At 45.3% G+C, this 17,709-nt stretch overlaps 1 protein-coding gene across 3 annotated transcripts in view; it reads left to right on the top strand.

Annotated features, from left to right (window-relative positions):
* Positions 1-1,003: 1,003 nt before the first annotated feature.
* Positions 1,004-17,709, top strand: part of Ldlrad3 (low density lipoprotein receptor class A domain containing 3) — a 239,583-nt gene continuing 222,877 nt past the window's right edge. For all 3 annotated transcript variants that reach the window (XM_041679275.1, XM_041679274.1, XM_041679273.1), the window contains exon 1: positions 1,004-1,114. In XM_041679275.1, the coding sequence (XP_041535209.1) occupies positions 1,069-1,114 (46 nt within the window). In that variant the 5' untranslated portion in view covers positions 1,004-1,068. The remainder of the gene's footprint in view (positions 1,115-17,709) is intronic.

Raw genomic sequence — 17,709 nt, 5'->3', positions numbered from 1 at the left:
TTCTTTCCACGTTCTTAAGGTTCATAGGCAAACGAGCAGCCTCGGGGCAATTATTTACTTGCCTCAATATCATTATCAAAGGCCTATTTACAAAGTTTTTCTCCCTCCATAATGAGATTCATTCTCATTACTTTTTATTTTTGTGTATCTCTGCAGGGGGGTGTGAGTAAATGCCGAGTGCAAGTAAATGTCCCCAGAGCTCAGAAGAAGGTGCTACTGGACTGCTTGCGGCTGTAGTTAGATCTGCCAGGTGGGTGCTGGGAACACAACTCAGGTCCTCTGGAGAGGCAGCCAGAGTTCTTAACTGCTGAGTCATTGCTCCAGCCCTAAACTACGCTTTCCTTAAAAAAAAAAAAAAAAGTGGATAATGCACAAACCATGGGAACTGTGTAAAGTTTTAGGAGCTTTCAAACTCCCTGAAGCTCATGGGATGGTCTCTTCAGTGTTCCTAGATCTCAGAATAAAATTTCTTCTTTGCTCCTCCTGTAGCTCCAGGAACCAGACTCGGAATCACTGTTGAGTTGGAATGAGTTTTTAATAGGGTCCCCAAAGGCTACCTGACGCATCTTGGAGTTTGAAAAGCAATGGTTGTATTTCACACACACACACACACACACACACACACACACACACACAAAAGAAAAAGAAAGAAAGAAAAAAGAAAAAGAAAAGAAAAACTCCGTTTCCTCCTACGAACAGGCTCTCTGAACTTCTTTCCTTGAAAGCTTTTTGACAGTTAAAAATCCACCTGGGCTCTGGTGAGATGTCTGTCGCATCCCTTAGGATGCACCGGGACCAAGCACAAAGCAGGGGTTTTAAAAGGTCCTCGCAGTCTGACCCCTGAGGCAGCAAGAATTGGATCTGCAAGACCCTGGCAACCAGGACCCTCGGGGTAGAGTGCAGGCGGCGACTCTCAGCGGGGAGCTTGCAGAACTTGGCTAAGCCCTCCGGCCTGGGAGGGCGGGGGTGTGGCTAGGTCGGCGAGAGGGCGTGGCCGGAGCGAGGGGCGGGGTCTGACCGAGGCTGTGGGGCAGCGACGTCGCTGGGCAGCGGAGCGGCGGCCGCGCCATGTGGCTGCTGGGGCCGCTGTGCCTGCTGCTGAGCAGCACCGCGGGTGAGTGAGGGGCTCGCGACGCGCTTCACTGGGCCCGAGGCGCGGGGGCTGGCCGTGATCGTCCGTGCTCCGCGCGCGGGCCTGGGCTGCGGGCGTGGGTGTGCGCGGAGGGCGGACCCGGGCGCCTGGCTGGCCCGGACCCCGCGAGGGGCCGCGGCGGGGCGCGCGCTGTGTGCTATTGTGTGGGCCGGCGCGCCGGGTGCTGTTGTCGTGTGTTCGCGGGCGGAGCTTTGTGCGGCGCCCGCTCCCTGGAGCCCGGCGGCCGCCCAGATTGGGCGTAGCTCGAGTGTGGCTCAGTGTTCTGGGAACGGAGGAGGGGAAGAACACTTTTCCCTGATTTCGGGTCTTCCCAGACTTCCGCAGCCTTTAACGTGCACTTTCCTGCCTCAGTTTCCCATCTCCGCTGCCCCCACATGGGTATCCCAGCTTCCTTTCTCTCCCTCTGGGACTGTGTCTGGTTTGGGAATAACGAGATCTAGTGGGACTGAACGTGAGAATCACTCACTCATCCTGGGAGCAGATCTTTTACTTCTGTCGTCTGTCGCCGACGCCTTAACCTGAGGGCAGCCGAGAACAGAGGACCCTGGGCTTCCTCTGCATCTCAGAGCACATGCATCCTGAGACCCGCAGGGTTCCTCCCAGACAGAGTGCTGTTCCCAGGAACTTTTCTGCTGATGAGGGCACACTCCGAATTCCAGCTTGGAGCCCTTCCCGTGTGCTGCTGCCCGCCGGCCACAGCTGTCAGCAGTCCCTCCTCAGCTCTGCCCACCCTTAACCCCTGATGTTTATTTCTGGGCAGCTGATGGATGCTCACTGAACTTTATTTACTGAAGATTTCTTGCTCCGTGCTTGTGTCGTTCACGTGTCTAATTTATATCAGATTTCCCCAAATGTTTCTAGAAGTGTTTGTTGGGGGAAGTCGAGACCATTCTGAGCTACCCCCTGGAGATGCCAGGGAATCCTCCCTTCCAAGAAGTCGCGTGTCCTGAGCATCTTCCCAACCCACTGACCAGCTCTTTCTCCACCACCCCCACCCCCTCCGCCCAAGACATCATCCTCACTCTTCTTAGGCTCCTTTTAAATGTCTGGGTTTGATCCACTTCCAGTGAAGGACTAGACTCCTGTGGTGGCTGTGGTTTATTTTTCTAACCAGGTCTGAGGCCCTGTGTTGTTTGTCTCGAGTAATGGGGGAGGGGATGAAGAAGGAGAGAGGGAGGGAAAATGAATTAGGCAGCTAGAAGCAGGTGCAAGTTATTTGGAGACTGTTAGAACAGCCTCAGTTCCAGGGCATCTCAGACATGAAGATCTGTCTGGATTCACACATTTAATTAACACAGCAATGGCCTGTCCCCTGCTAACACCTACGCTAGTGCTTGGGTGTGTATACTGCTTATGACCAGTGGACACTAATTCCCACATCTCCCTGTTGTAGTGGATTGCATGGGTTAGGTCTTGAGTTCACAAAAATTGTATGTATTTCTTCCTGTCAGCAATGGTTCTTGAATATGCCTGTGAACGTATAACATGGAATGCAAATCAAGGAACTAGTGATAGTGAGCTATGGTTGGGATAGAGTAGAGACAGTCCAATGTTCCTTGGCAGAAGTTGGCTGTGGCTTTGGACTACTCCAGGGCTTTTAGGTGGGTTGAAGCGTTTTCTCGTAATTCCTCCATACTTGGAGGGAGGTGTGTGGATTGAGAAAGTAGAAACAACAGAGACACACAAAAGAAATAGACATAGGACAGATTCGGGAGACTGTCAGTGAATTCTGAAGCCTCTAGTTTATTTTCCATAGTCCTTTTATACCCCAAGCCAAAGGGGAGGGCAAAAAGACTTTATCGTGATACAAGAAGCAAACAAAAGTTCAAAACACTGAGGAGCAAAATATCCAGTAGCTACACCTCGGCCCAAGCAACCTGTTATCTAGGGAAAACATACAGCACCTTTACCTTAGGCCGAAACATCTTGTTGTTTGACCTGGAAGGAGCAATAATAGGCTCGAACTCTCTGACCTTGTGTTAAGATGGAGCAGAGCCACTTCTATGGGCTCACACAACTAATCATCATCTTTTAAGCACAAATTGTGTTTTGAACCAACCACTTGTCTTGGGAAAGAGGGCTGGGTTGTTCCCAGTTGGACCAGGTACCTTGGTCTCACATCCTACACCCCATCTTTTCCTGCAAAGTTAATAGTAACACAGTGGTTATAGAAGCCAGGGCTTTGCATTTTCAACTCCTGATAGTCTGTAGAGGAAACCTGGCCTCTGAGTGTGTGTGAAGGGGTCTTTAAGAGGCTGGAAGGCCACTGCAATTCCAAGAACAGTTCAGAGGATGTTGTTGTTCAAGTTTCTGAGGTACCTTGGCGCATGTTTTCTTTTTCTTTGTCTTATTGTTTGCCTCAAGGAGGTGAAACATTGATTGAGCTGTTACTGTTTTTTTTTTTTAATGTATCCTGCTGGAGGCCTCAGATTGCTTCAGCCTGACATCATTTTGTCTGATGTTCTGTTTTCTGGAACTTGGGTGATGCACATGATGGGTTTAAGTGTGTGAGGTTTTAGATATTCCGAAGGTGGATGCAAGGACCAGTGGGTAGGTGGTTGGTCTTCTTTCTTTCCTGCTGGCTTTTGCTAAGACCACAACCCCCTTCTTTCCTCTGGTCAGGGAAGCCTTTCGATTTCCCCTCCTTGCAGCAGTGTGCCTATTAACTTTTCCTCCTGGAAGGATCTGCTTCATGGCCTGAGGATGGGTTTTATTTATGTTTTAACTAGCTGAGTACCTGCACTTAGCCTAGCCGTGCATGGGGTTAGATGGAACTGCACAGAAATACAAATAAACATACCATGTTGCTTTTCGGCTTCAAAGGGTTTTCACTGGGGCTCCCTGCTGGGGTGTGAGGTCTTGTTTGGTTTTTTGTTTTTGTTTTTTTTTTCTTTTGTTTTCCTTGATAGCTTACTAGATCATGTATTTTAACATCTGTTAGGGAGGAAAGGGGTGGGCATTTGACTAGTAGGTAGCAAGTTGGTCAGTTCCTGGCCTTAAACCTTGTCAGAAACCAAAGTTCCTAGCAATAAGTTGGTAGTGTCTTGTGTTACCCCACTGTGGGGTTTTTTTTTTTGTTGTTGTTCCTGTTTTGGTTTATTGACAAAAGGTCTTATGTAGCCCAGGCTGGCCTCTAACAATCAGTCTTGAACTATGCAGGTGAGGACAACGTTGAGCGTTTGATCCTCCTGCCTCTGGCTCTTAAGTACTGAGGTTACAGGCATTGGCTGCTGGTGTGGGAGGTCCTTCTGTATATGTGTTGCTTTTCTTCGTTAGTGAATAAAGAATCTTCCCTGGCCTGTGAGAGGGTAGAGTAGAACTAGGTGGGGAAAACTAAACTGAATGCTGAGAGAAAGAAGGTGGGGTCTGGGAGAAGCCATGTAGCCCTGCCTGAGACAGATCCTGGATCTTTACCTGGTAAGCCACAGCCTTGTGGTGATACACAGATTAATGGAGATGGATTAATTTAAGATATGAATTAGCCAGAAATATGCTTAAGCTATTGACCATACAGTATTGCAAATAACATTGTTTCTGTGTGTTTATTGTGGGACCGGGCAGGACAGAAATCTCCTACTTCGGGCCACCTCACCCTGGTTATGTGGTGCTGAAACTCAAACAAGGGCTTCGTTCAGGCTGAGTAAGTCCCCGGCAACTGAGAGATAGTCAGTCTAAGTCTGATAGTTCTGAAGCAGTTGGGAGCATTTCAGGACTGGGAAATTGTGTGAGGTGCTGTTACTGTTTAAAAGGTTTGCCCATTTACATGGGGAGATGAAGGGATCCCAGGCTTCGTGGCCTAAGTCCTGTATATGAAATGTTCATCTTGCCAACCACTTGACTTGAAAACTGCTTCACTTTTCACAAAGAGCTCAGGTAGCAGGTAGCTGCTTGTCATTCCATGGATCCCAAGGAACTGATGGTTCTCCAGGGCACCATGGTGGGGACTAAAGCCTAGATCCTAACCCAGGCTTTTGTCAGAACCCTTCATGGACAGTGCTGCTGGGTTTGCTCTGCTGAAGAATTTTGTGATTTAACACAACCACCACAGAATTTGCTTATCAACGTCCTTCCCCTCCTCAGTTCTGTTCATCTTATGGATAATGCCCTGAGCATATTCAACAGTGGCACCAGCTGTCTCTAAAGGACTTACCAATATTCATGGTGAATACTTCAATAGATCTCAATCTTTGTGATGATGTAGGTTTGCCATAGTGACCTCACCTCTACTATCCACATGGGTGGAAATCATGGGATGCTGTGAACCAAGGTAACCCTTGTTGAGTTGAGTGGAACAACCCCCTTTCTTGGCTGCAGCTTTTGTTGCAGGGTGCTCATTCGCTGGGCTCTATATTTATGTTTATAGTTTTGTGTAAATAAAAACGAAAAGATGAGCTGTGACTCATGTTAGAGTTTTGGAGCTGTACTAGTTACGGGATACTTCAGGGACAAATCTATTTTTAGCTGTTGTGTTTTCTTGCCTTTCTTTTTCTCTTTGCCCTTCTCAACTCCCTTTCCCTCTCTGCAATTCCTTTACTGGGTATCAAAAACCTGGACAGCTTGGGACAGTCCTGCAGATTGTGAGAAAATTATCTGTGTTCACAACAAGGTGGTTTCTTGAGTTTCCACAGTACCCTGAAGTCCTTTTAAAGTTCCGTTCTTTGTTGCTTTATAGCCCTGGAGTTCCTTTAAGACGCCTGCCTTGCAGCTGTCCTCTTCTTTGTTTGGCCCCCAGACTTCCTTAAGATTTTTCCTTCCTCTTCTCTTCAGATGAGCCTTATAACTATTTGGCTCCTGCCTCCTTTGATGCTTGGACTCGCAGGATGAAGGAAGCAGGCTCCCAAAGGGGATTGTGGGGCTTCCTTCCAGGCACATTTGTTCCAGTCTTGGAAAGCCTTCTCCACTGAGGAGCTCTGGTTTCCCAAGCTTCCAGCTCTCCTTGTCCTTTTTTGTCTTCGGGTAACCAGGGCATTCTTCTAAAGCCTCTTTCACATGTCCAGTAGTGTGACATCAGCCCTGCACACATGGGTACGTGTTGTGCTCAAGGGTACAAAGCCATGCAGTGCTTGCTATATGCCCATGAAGAACATCTATGGGTGGATGTGAGTTTGCTGATCTTTTTATGATCTCAGGCATGAAGGACAGCAGCTCTTTCTGTCATTGGTGCCTCACAGGCTTTTCTTAGTGGGAGTGGAATGCTTGGAGCCTGGACGTGGGTGGGAATAGTGCTGTACAGAAGTCCCAATACTGTGCATGGATTCAGGACTGTTGGACATGGTTAACCAGGCTCCACAGATGACAGCACATACCCTAGCTTGCTTTTTTAGCTTCCTAGATAATATGTGTATTGGTGTTTTAAGACTTCTAAAGCTTTATCTTCCTGAGATTTGACTTAATTTATGTGGCTATCGGACACTAGTCTTCTTTGGTCAAAAGTGTGTGTGTGTCCTTTCTTTGCTTGTGTCCTTAGGGACTGGTTCTAGAACCCCACTTAGACACCATGGATGCTCACATCTTTTATATATAAATACTATATAAAAATAGTATTTGCATACAACTTGTGCATAGCCTATGTTCTTTGTTATTTACAATACTTAAAATGCTCTATGAGTGATTATTATTATTCTACTAAATCAATAAAGGGATAATGAGAGGAAGTCTGTATATATTCAGAAGAGATGCATGTTTTCAGTTCTTTAGGTTGGTGTGTGTTTGTGCGTGCACGCGTGTGTGGTGTGATGTATACAAGCGTGTGGGTGTGCATGCGTGCATGCGTGCATGCGTGCCGGAGCAGGCCACTGCATTTTCCTCCATTGCTCTCGGTCTTCTTTATTACCTGTGCTGACTAACCCCTAATCTCACCACAGTGTAAACTCCTCAAGGCCTGGGACTCTGGTAAACATTTGTGTAATGTTTCTTGTTTCTTCTGTGATGCTGAGGAAAGCAGGAACAGCTTCGGTCACTGAAGGTCTGCTCTGCCAGATGGGATGCTGGGCTATGTTATATAGATATTTATGTATATAAATATCATGTCCAATTATATGTATATATGTACATATAATATATGTATATAGCTGTTATGTTCCATTAAAAACACCAGAATACCTGTGTTCAGAATCCAGACAATATTGAAGAGTGACAAGGCAACATTAAAATCTTCCCTTCACTTCTCTCCCTACCCCTAAGTAACTACTGTGGACTCTCTGAATGTTGATGGATTCATGAGTAAATACACATGTACATACAGGCAGAATGCAGTGAGTTCATGACTGCCGCTGGTTGTAGCTTATCTTTTCTTGCTTTCTTATATTGTGTTTTATCAGTTCTGCTGTGAGCCACTTGGGCTGTTCACCTGCTCTCATTGGCCCCATCATTGACATTTAGGGGTTTTCAGCAGTCTCTGTCACCATGCTTGTGGTGCTTGGCTCATCGAAGGCAGCTCCCACCCCCTTGTCTCTTAAGCCCATGGTGATGTGGTTGCAGCTGTTTGGAAACCCCTTTTGATTTTACGTTTTTTAATGCTTGGCTTTTACCTACGAAGAAATAGGGAATTGTACTCTTTCTTTTTTTCAGTGATACTCACTTCATTATTACTCATTTGGCCTCATTCCCCTGTCTTTCTATGTTCACATGTAATAAATATTTCAGTGCCATATTTTAGTATCATCCTTGGAAAGATGTTTTCAACAGTAGGTACATTCCACCTGGGCATGCAGAACTTGATGAAAGTGACAGCATACAGGTGTTCACAGCCACGTTCATCCGGGCCACCTCTTGTGCTGCCGGCCCTTATGCCCATCTGTCTCAGCTGTTACCAAGTCAGAGCTCTTACCTGCCTTTATTCCAGCTCTTATGTATCTGCCCATTCTTTTCAAAACAGCTGTACCAACATCTTTTTGGAATATGACATGCAGATAGGTGGTGTGGTGGTGTGTTCTGCCATCTTATAGATGAGCCAAATAAAAAGTGATGTCAACTGAAAGTCTCCCTGAGGACTAACTTTCATGACACCAGAAGGTTCTGGGCACACTTCCAAAGGAAGAGAGCGACCAACAGTGCTACCCGGCTGTGATGCCTATGAACCACAACAGCGACCAGCATGGGGCACAAAAACCCTGAGGGCGCAGTATTGGCACATATATCTTGGCAGTAACCAACAGTTTTCTGATTGGATTCAAGATCCACTCAACAGGAGGAAAATCATGCTCTATTTTGGAAACTTAGCGAACTACTCCAGGCAGTGAAGGCATGGATCTTGGAAGAGAACCTACAGCCACCACTTTACCAAACCAAGTACTCAGCATAATCCCTAACTATATCTTAAGTATTTGTCCTTCTACTCACAGGTATGTATAGTTCCCAACATGATTGAGAAAACTTTGAAACAGATGGAGACCATTACAGAAAACCATGACCAATCAAAATGCAGAGTTGTGGAGGCCAGTCCCAATAGATACACTTACAAACAAGTTCCATACCTAAGGCTCAGGGAACATTGTAAACATTGTAGAAAGATTCAAAAAGCCAGAAGATCAGGAAGTTTTCTGTGAGACTTTGTCTCCTAGGAATGTCAGAAGCCACATTCATAAAATCTCACTACATGAGCTGAACAAGGACAATAGACATGCTGAAGTGGATGAGGAAACTCCCGAGGCCTCAGCTGTACACAAAGAACCACACCAACTAATGCTGAGAGCAGGAAATAGCCTTCCCTGGAGAAGAGACACCAACTGGTTTGTTGTTTTTGAGACAGGGTTTCTCTGTAGCTTTGGAGCCTGTCCTGGAACTAGCTCTGTAGACCAGGCTGGCATTGAACTCAGAAACCCACCTGCCTCTGCCTCCCGAGTGCTGGGATTAAATTAGGCGTGCGCCACCACCGCTCAGCACCAACTGATTATTACCCAATACCAAATGAAGAACCCTGAAAACATGTGCAGGTAACATTATACAGACCACTTAGGTTATATTCATGTACTTAGGAATACATATGTATATACACATACATACATGTATATAATAGTAATTAGTGAAAAAAGAGGCCAGGAATTTGAAAGAGAACAAGTAGGGGTGTACAAGAGAATTTGGAGAGAGAAAAAGGAATGGATAAATAATGTAATTATAATCTCAGAAAAGAAAAGAAAGAATTTTTAAAAATGTGGGGGTCACTGTCCTCAGCTTTTAGCCAGGAAAAGTGGTTTCAGAATTGGCATGTGCTCTTAACCACAGGCGGTGGTGTCTTCTCATCCCACGTTTGTTGGAAGATGTGAGTGGATGGTCCACCTTCTGCCAGAGAGCTCCACGAGTGGATAGTGTTGTCTGTACTCCCTCTCCACCCCTCCCCCCCGTCTCCCTACTACCCCCCCCCCCCCACTTATGCTGGAGAGCATGGCTGGCAGAGGGCCGTTAGATCAGGAGAAGACCCACTGACTCTGCTCCAGGGCACCGGCTCTGTATTGGAAGGTTGAAATGGGTGATCGGCCTTCCTCCTGGGTAGACATTCAACATTAGGGGCATTTGAGTTGTCGTTGGCAGGAGCTTGGTTTATTAACAGAAACAAGATTGACATAAACAGGTTGCTGCGGCATTGAATATATAAATGATGGAAAGAATTTTCTTTCTCTTTTATGAAAATATTTGGTTAGAATACAAACCAAAAGGAATTTCTTTCAAAAAATTGTTTTTACATTTCTCCCCCCCATGTGCGCACGCGTGCGTGCGTGCGTGCGTGCGTGCGTGTGTGTGTACAGCTTAGCAGGAATTGATTCTCTTGTTCCACCATCTGGGTGTCTGGAATCAGAACTCAGGTTGGCAGACTTGGTGTCAGATTTCTTTACATACAAAACTGTCTCACCAGCCCCGGGAATTTCTTTGCTGTCATATGCACCTTAAACAGTGGTCAGTACCACAGATGAGTGACCACTGCTTAAAATACCTGAAAACAGATTTTCTAGACAAAAACAGAGTCCTGAAGACAGTGTTACAAATAACAAGAGAAGTTTAAGTTTTCAGAAGAATTTCTTTCCTCCTCTGAACATCTGTGGGTATGGTTCTCCTGCAGGAGAGCTGCTTGTTTCTGAGTTGATGGTTGGTGGTATTTACTGTATCAGATGACATTTTCATGTCATCTGCAGAAAGAACTCTTGTCCCTGTCTTTATCCCCCAGGCAAAGGAGGACTTGTGGGCGGCGGTGCTTTGCATGCTACGATTGCTTCTAGTTTATGAAGCATTAATTGTCGTGGGTAGATCAGAATGGACCCCAGGACTTTAAACCCTTGCTCCTAAGGTCTTACTGAGAACTGAGAACGAGAACCAGACTCTAATTTTAGCAACTCATCGTGCCATCCAGGGATGGTGATACATTGGGTGAATTCTCTGGTACTTAAGTCCATCTGAGTTCTGACAAACAGTGCACTGTGCCCACGAGGCTGTCTCTGTCCTGGACAGTGGCCACACAGAGGGAGGGCTGCCACTGGGGCTTATTCTGGAGCTGGAGGCAAGTAGAATTTATGAATAGCTTGATTTAGGAGACTTGTAAAGCCAAGGTGCCAGTTTCCAGGTGGCAGCGGGGTACTTGTGTCTGTGTTGGCATGAAGAAATGAAAGTAGAAAGGGGGTTTAATTTAACAGCGTTAGAAACCCCTCCCTGCTCATTATTGCGGGGTCCAGCGAGGTTACAGGGGGACCAGGAGTGTGTGTCTTTGATGATGCCACCGGAGCATTTCCCATCAGACCTTGTCTTGAATCAGAGCAGTGTTCTCCTTAACGAATTGGAAATGGCTGAAAAGTGAACCCCAGTCACACTTGTGAGTTCCATGGTTGGTCGAAGCCTCTCATTTGGTTTGGAAAGTTCTAAATTTAACTTGTTTTTCATTATAAAAATAAAATGAAAGTTTGCAGGAAAATGAAAGAGTGATTACAATGTAGAGTATTCATTTCATTAGTGCCAAGGCCATAAAAAATAGTTGATGCGAAGAAAAAGCAGAACAGAACTGAATACAGTGTTTCAAAAGCAGATTTATAAAAACATCCTTGTAAGCATGGTTAAAGCCATGATACTAGCCAGTGAGTCCTGCTCCCTGAGCCCAGGGAAGGCGTACTAGAAAAGCTAGTAACCACCTTCAAAGAGATAAAACTGGAAGAGTGATGGAACCAATGAAAGATGGAACCAATCTGGTAAATATTAGAAAGAAACTATAAACATACGTGGAACCTAGGCAGGACAGCCTAAAGATTTAGCCTGTCCAAAATTCTTTTGTTACCCTAAACAATGATAAAGATCCTGCAAGAAAAGCTAAAGGATGTTGAAGATATAATGAAGTTGTTCATCGTTTTTTTTTTTTTTTTTTTTTAAAAAAAGCATATCAGAGCAATCAAAGAGATAATAAAACTTTGGAGCATAGAGACTAGAGAGATGGTTTGGTGGACAAGAGTGCTTGCTCTCACATAGACCTGAGTTCAAATTCCAAGCATCTACAGAAACATCAGGCTATGGTTGCATATGCCCATCACTCCAGCATTGTGTGTTAGGGTGGGGGGGGGGCAGAAACGAACAAACATCTCCCAAGTGCTTGCTGCCTGTCCAGTCTTAAATGGTGAGCTTAATTCAGTGGGAGACCCTATCTCGAGACAATATGTGGAAAATGGCAGAGGAAGACATCTGACATCTTGATTTGGCCTCTGCATATGCGCATGTGGGTTTACCAGCACACTCCTATACATGCAGCACGCTCATACCATCCTCTCTCCGCCCCATTTGGAAACAACATGCATAGTAGATGGGACGATATCAGCATCCCTTGAAAGCACTCATAAGTACCGTGACTCTGTAACAAATCCTGAACAAATCCTGTAGGTTCCGTGGGGCACCTGGGGTCCCTTGGATTCTTTGATATCTGTGTCTTTCTGGTACTCTCTGATACACAGCAGGGTTTCCAGTAAGTCATCTAGAAGAACCAGTGGAGGGGGCAGTGTGGAGAGGTGACGGTAACTTTGAAGATAACGAATTGGGCAAAGAGCCAGATGAAGCCACAGGGAATGAAATTTACCTGCCCAAGCCATCTGTGCCCTTTGGTGACTAATTATTTCTCCTCTTGATTTTGGAGCAGTCTCATCGATCTTCAAAGACTTGCAAGGATCATTACAAGGGAGTGCCTTGTCTTAAGAAGAAAAGGAGGTCTTTGTGAAGGAAGAAGATTAGAGCAATTTCAAATCAGGCGATAAATTAGAAACTTGCCTTATGAGACTAGCATGCCCCACACGTAAAAAGTTACGGCAGGTCAATGAAAGCTGCCGTGAGTCCTAAGTCCACTGCAAGGAGACTCACATAGTTTACTGACTTGAATGGGAGAAAGTTAGCAGCAAAAAAGCCAAACCGTTCTATTTAAATATCATTATTAAAAAACGTTCAACACTCAGAAGCTTATTCTGGCCCAGTATAAAGGGAAAAAATTGACTGGTGAAACGGCACAGATGACTCCAGGAAGGAGTACAGCAATAACTAGAGTGTCGGAGGGAAGTAAAAGAGGATATCTGTGCCTGGATCTATAGCTGTACATGCATTTGATGTGTATATGTATATATAGAGATCAGCTATAAGACTAAATGTCAACCAAAACGTTGCTACCACTTACACAGAAAGAAGTGTCATCCGTCTGTTCTGATAGGAGAGGAAGTGAAGACCAAGAGAAAGAGAAATAGAGTGCAGAGTTAGAGAGAGAAAATCCGTTCTGCAAGGGGACTTGATGGTATCGGTTCATCTTTTACATGGCATTGCGCACTAAGATAGATTAAACAGGCCACACAATTAAGGGCAACAGGTTCATTAACCAACAGATGCCTCCTCATCCCACATAAAAAGACAGGAGAAATCATGAACATAATTGGCAGTGTTGAAGGCTCTTTAACTGTTAAATTGGCTAGTGTGTAGAAGGTCGGGATTCTTTAGAGAATACAAATATTTAATTTTTTGAAAAAAGGTTTTGGCAATAGTGACTGATGTTGAGATCTAAGGAATGTTGGGTGGGTGGTAAAATGTCCACAGTTGGGAGTGGGCAGTTGAATTCACTGGTCCGTCTGGGGAACGCTCCCCGCCAGAGGTCTTTCCCCTCTAGCTGCTCCTTGGATCTGCAGGACTGTTGGCCGCTGACACTCTGGGGATCAGTCCTCCCTGCTAATCAGATGAGAAGGCTCCTTAAGCTTCATCTGGGAGCCTGACACCAGCAGCTGCCAAAAGGTGTCTGTGTGTGGGAAATGACAAGGACAGCAAAGGGTGTGTGTGTGTGCGTGCGTGTGCTCACGCGTGTGTGCGTGTACGTGTGTGTGTATGTGTGTACTATTAAGCACTTGTAGTATTTTTGAAGGAAATATTCAACCACAGGGATATGGTCTGAAGAGCATGTTGTTAGCTAATTTTTGTTATTCGGTAAAGAGCACATCACCAGACAATATAATTTTATGGAGCCACTATGGTGTATATGGCCCACCATGGGCTGACATGTAAAGACAAGGCGCATGACTCTGTTATCCTTTTTATTATTCCTTTGATGCTTCCCTTCTATGTGTATTTACTCAAACTTTACTGTTAACTCCAGAGTTGCGCTGGAAGTGGTCACATGTAGCCTGAGTCCTTCCCTAACTGACTTACTGGGGAAGTGTCACCCATGCCTTGGGTGGAGGAAGGGAGAAGAGCACACTTCCTGAGGTCATGCCGGTGGCAGTAACCTGTCCCGCTCTGAACATTTGGAGACAGGGCTCCAGCCCCCAGACTTGGTGCTGTGTGGGTAGGTAGGTGCTAACTTGCATACCGTGAAGGTAGGGGTCTGCCTCGGGGTCTTTTGTTTCTTCCTGGGTTTTCAAAAGTGATACCGGCCAGCTTGACTGGGAAGAGATGCTGCCTTCCAGTCTGTGCCCTCCATACAGCCTTGGGGAGCATGTTTGCTCTCTGTCTCGGTAACTCAGGCTGTGGTTGTTTGCACAGTCTCGCTGGAAAGCTTCCTACTCATCCTTCAGACATGGCCAATGAGATTTCTTTTCTAAAAGCCATAAGTCTGTGTTTAGCATCCAACCTAGAATTAACCACTGATTTTTTTTTTTTTTTTTTTGATATAGGGTTTCTCTGTAACTTTGGGGCCTGTCCTGGAACTAGCTCTTGTAGAGCAGGCTGGCCTTGAACTCACAGAGAACCACGTGTCTCTGTTTCCCAAGTGCTGGGATTAAAGGTGTGTGCCACCACCGTCTGACTAATCACTGGCTTTTAAAAAGCTACCTCTGTTGCAAATTAGGTCGGTACGAGAAATAACCAGGCCAGCTCAAGAATAACAATTATATTTTAATGGTTATAAGGGGAAACTCATACTACAAGAGTGGGAGGTTCAACTTCCTATCTGTCCAGCGGGAGCTGCGCAGAGAGAGAGCGCGTGCACCTGGGTCCTGCCAGTTTTTCTTCCTGGGCTCTAGGTAGCTAAACTTAACTAGATGTGATTGGTTGACAGAGTTTCCCCATGAACCTCTACCTCACACTTGGTCCTGTTAAACATGTACTATATTATGGTTTATTCATGCTTGTTCTTAAGACTTAAATGGTTATTAAACCTTTAAAAATTATAAAAGTTCCTCTTTTCTATTTTAAAACTATTTTTTCTTTTTTTTAACTGTTTTTATTGTGCTATATATTTTCTCTGCTCCCTTCCCAACCTCCCCACTCCTCCTTCTACCCTTTCCCATGACCCCCGCGCTCCCAGTTTACTCAGGAAATCTTGTCTTTTCTACTTCCCATGTAGATTAGATCCATCTTAGGGTCTTCATTGTTGTCTAGGTTCTCTGGGATTGTGAATTGTAGGCTGCTTTTTCTTTGCTTTATGTCTAAAAGCCACTTATGAGTGAGTACATATGATATTTGTCTTTCTGGGTCTGGGTTACCTCACTCAATATGATGTTTTCTAGATCCATCCATTTGCCCACAGATTTCAAGATGTCATTATTTTTTCTACTGTGTAGTACTCCATTATGTAAATGTACCACATTTTCCTTATCCATTCTTTGGTCAAGGGGCATTTAGGTTGTTTCTAGGATCTGGCTATGACAAACAATGCTGCTGTGAATGTAGTTGAGCATATGACCTTGTGGCACGATTGAGCATCCTTTGGGTATATACCTAAAGGTGGTATTACTGGATCTTGAGGAAGGTTGTTTCCTAATTTTCTGAGAAATCGCCATACTTATATCCAAAGGGGCTGTACCAGTTTCCACTCCCTTCAGCAATGTAGGAGCGTTCCCTTTATCCCACATCGTCTCCAGCATAAGTTGTCATCAGTGTTTTTGATCTTGACCATTCTTACAGGTGTAAGATGTAATCTCAGAGTTATTTTGATTTGCATTTCTCTGATAGCTGAGGATGTTGAGCATTTTCTTAAGTGTCTTTCAGCCATTTTAGATTCCTCTGTTGAGAGTTCTCTATTTAGGTCTGTACCCCATTTTTTTTATTGGATTATTTGTTCTTTTGATGACCAATTTCTTGAGTTCTTTGTGTATTTTGGAGATTAGTCCTCTACTGTAGAGCTGCAGTAATGAAAACAGTGTGGTATTTGCATAAAAATAGACAGGAGAACTAATGGAATTGAATTGAAGACCCGGATATCTTGCAGGGAGGACACTACTGTACACTGAAGGGTTTGTCGCTGGATTGGTGTTTGCTTTTCTTCTCTGGCAGTGCAGACTACCTTCCAGTACATGGACACTAGTCGGTGGGGGTGAAAGCTCTGGGTAGGTACCAACTCGACTTCTCTATGTTCAGTGAGTTAATGTAGTGTTTTCTTCAGCAATAGGGCCTTACCATTGGTTTGTGGAGAGCAACACACAGCCTTAGCAGTAACCTGGGTTGTTGGGGTATTCCCGTGAGTTTTTATGTGAGCTCTGAGTATCTGTACTCAGTTCCTCATGCTAGAGAGAGGGTATTGCCAATAATTGTCCATGCTGTCCTTGAACTCTTACTTCTCCTGCTTCAGTCCTCAGCCTCCTAAGAGCAGGGGCTATAGGCATGCTACCATGCCTGGCTCTTAATGAACTTTGAAAAATACATTTGCCATGGTGGTGTATGCCTTTAAACTCAGCACTCTTGAGACAAAGATCTGGGAATCTCTGAGTTTCAGACTAAGTCTACAGAGTGAGTTCCCAGTCGCCCTGGCTACATAGTGAGGCATAGCTCTTTCCTGTTGGATAGAAAGTCCTCTCCCCCTGCATTTGAGAACAGGACTGGGGTGTTCTGTGTCACAGCTGGGCCTCCTGTGGGGGCCAGGTTTAGAGCTCTGAGTGCATGCTGAGATGGCACCGTGCAGTGTGCTTCTGCAGCTCCTTGCCACAGCTCATCTCAGTATGTTTGCAACTTCACCCAAGGTTCTTTTCCCATCCTGGACTTTGGATGGAGGAGGGCGTGCCCACCATGTGAGGTCATGGCGCGGAGGCAGTGACTGGTGATGCTCTTCCCTGTGTTGGTCTGCCCTGGCTTTTACAGCCTCAACAGCTGCTTCTGAAAGGCTCCTGGGTTTGGGGGTCTTTTTGGCCACCATACATGAAAGAGACGTTGCAGGAAGACGCAGAATCTTGGCTTGGGAAAAAACGGGAAAAAAACCCATATATTTTAAAGGATCCACACTGATGACTCCTTTTTCTGTTTAAATTTCATGGGAGAGCTGGAGGATGGAAATAAATGAAATTCACTTTAGACTTGAAACGTATGTGTGCAAAGAACACCGTCATTGAGAGGACAGTTAGTGGATTTGAAGCCTAAGGTATATGAGGAAACAGAATAGCGTAAAAGGTTGGCTTTTCAAAATAAATACCCATGTCACATGGAAGTGGTACTGTGAAGACAGATTAGATAGAATGTGGTAAAGACTCAGCCAGAAGTAGATGTGGTCAGATCAGCAATGAGATGGAGGTGGGGCTTGGTGGAAATCATAAACCGACAGGGTGTCAGAAGTATCGGGGGAGGAAGCCCAGACCTCAAGGGCAATAGTTTAAAGTCTGTGGGATTTGATTTCTAGTTATTGTCTACTTGTACAGCCTGAGATTATAGGTTGCATATATATATTTGTGTGTGTGTGTGTGGAGAGAGAGAGAGAGAGAGAGAGAGAGAGAGAGAGAGAGATATCATGCAACATGCACACATATAAATATTATTAGCCTTTGGTCCAGATATTCAGTATTGGATATGAGGTATTCGCCCCATCTGCTAAGCAGTCTGTCTGGGATGTCACCGTGTTTTACAGTGTCTTATTCTTCCCTCACTTGTAAGGCAACACAGTGGGTGTGGTTCCTAAGTAACTGGGAGTTTCTCAAGATAAACTGCACAGAGAGTTCAGGTGCTGTACAGTGCGTGCTGAAATAGAATTAATCCCAGACTGGCCTGGGCTGAGTTCAGGCATGGGCCTGAGTGTGTGTGCACTACATTTTGGATGTTGTATCTACTCATTTTGCTGGAAACAGAGGGGGCAGTAGAGGTGGAGCTAAAAAGAGGACACGTGGACACACCCGCCTGTGAATACTCCTTTTATTCAGTGTTCC

This window comes from Microtus oregoni, unplaced genomic scaffold (genome assembly GCF_018167655.1).
Source record: "Microtus oregoni isolate MIOR12 unplaced genomic scaffold, Mior012 000031F_ref0000149, whole genome shotgun sequence".
Lineage (NCBI taxonomy): Eukaryota > Metazoa > Chordata > Mammalia > Rodentia > Cricetidae > Microtus > Microtus oregoni.
Note: the sequence above shows the minus strand (reverse complement) of the source record. Positions and strands in the feature narration are given on the sequence as shown.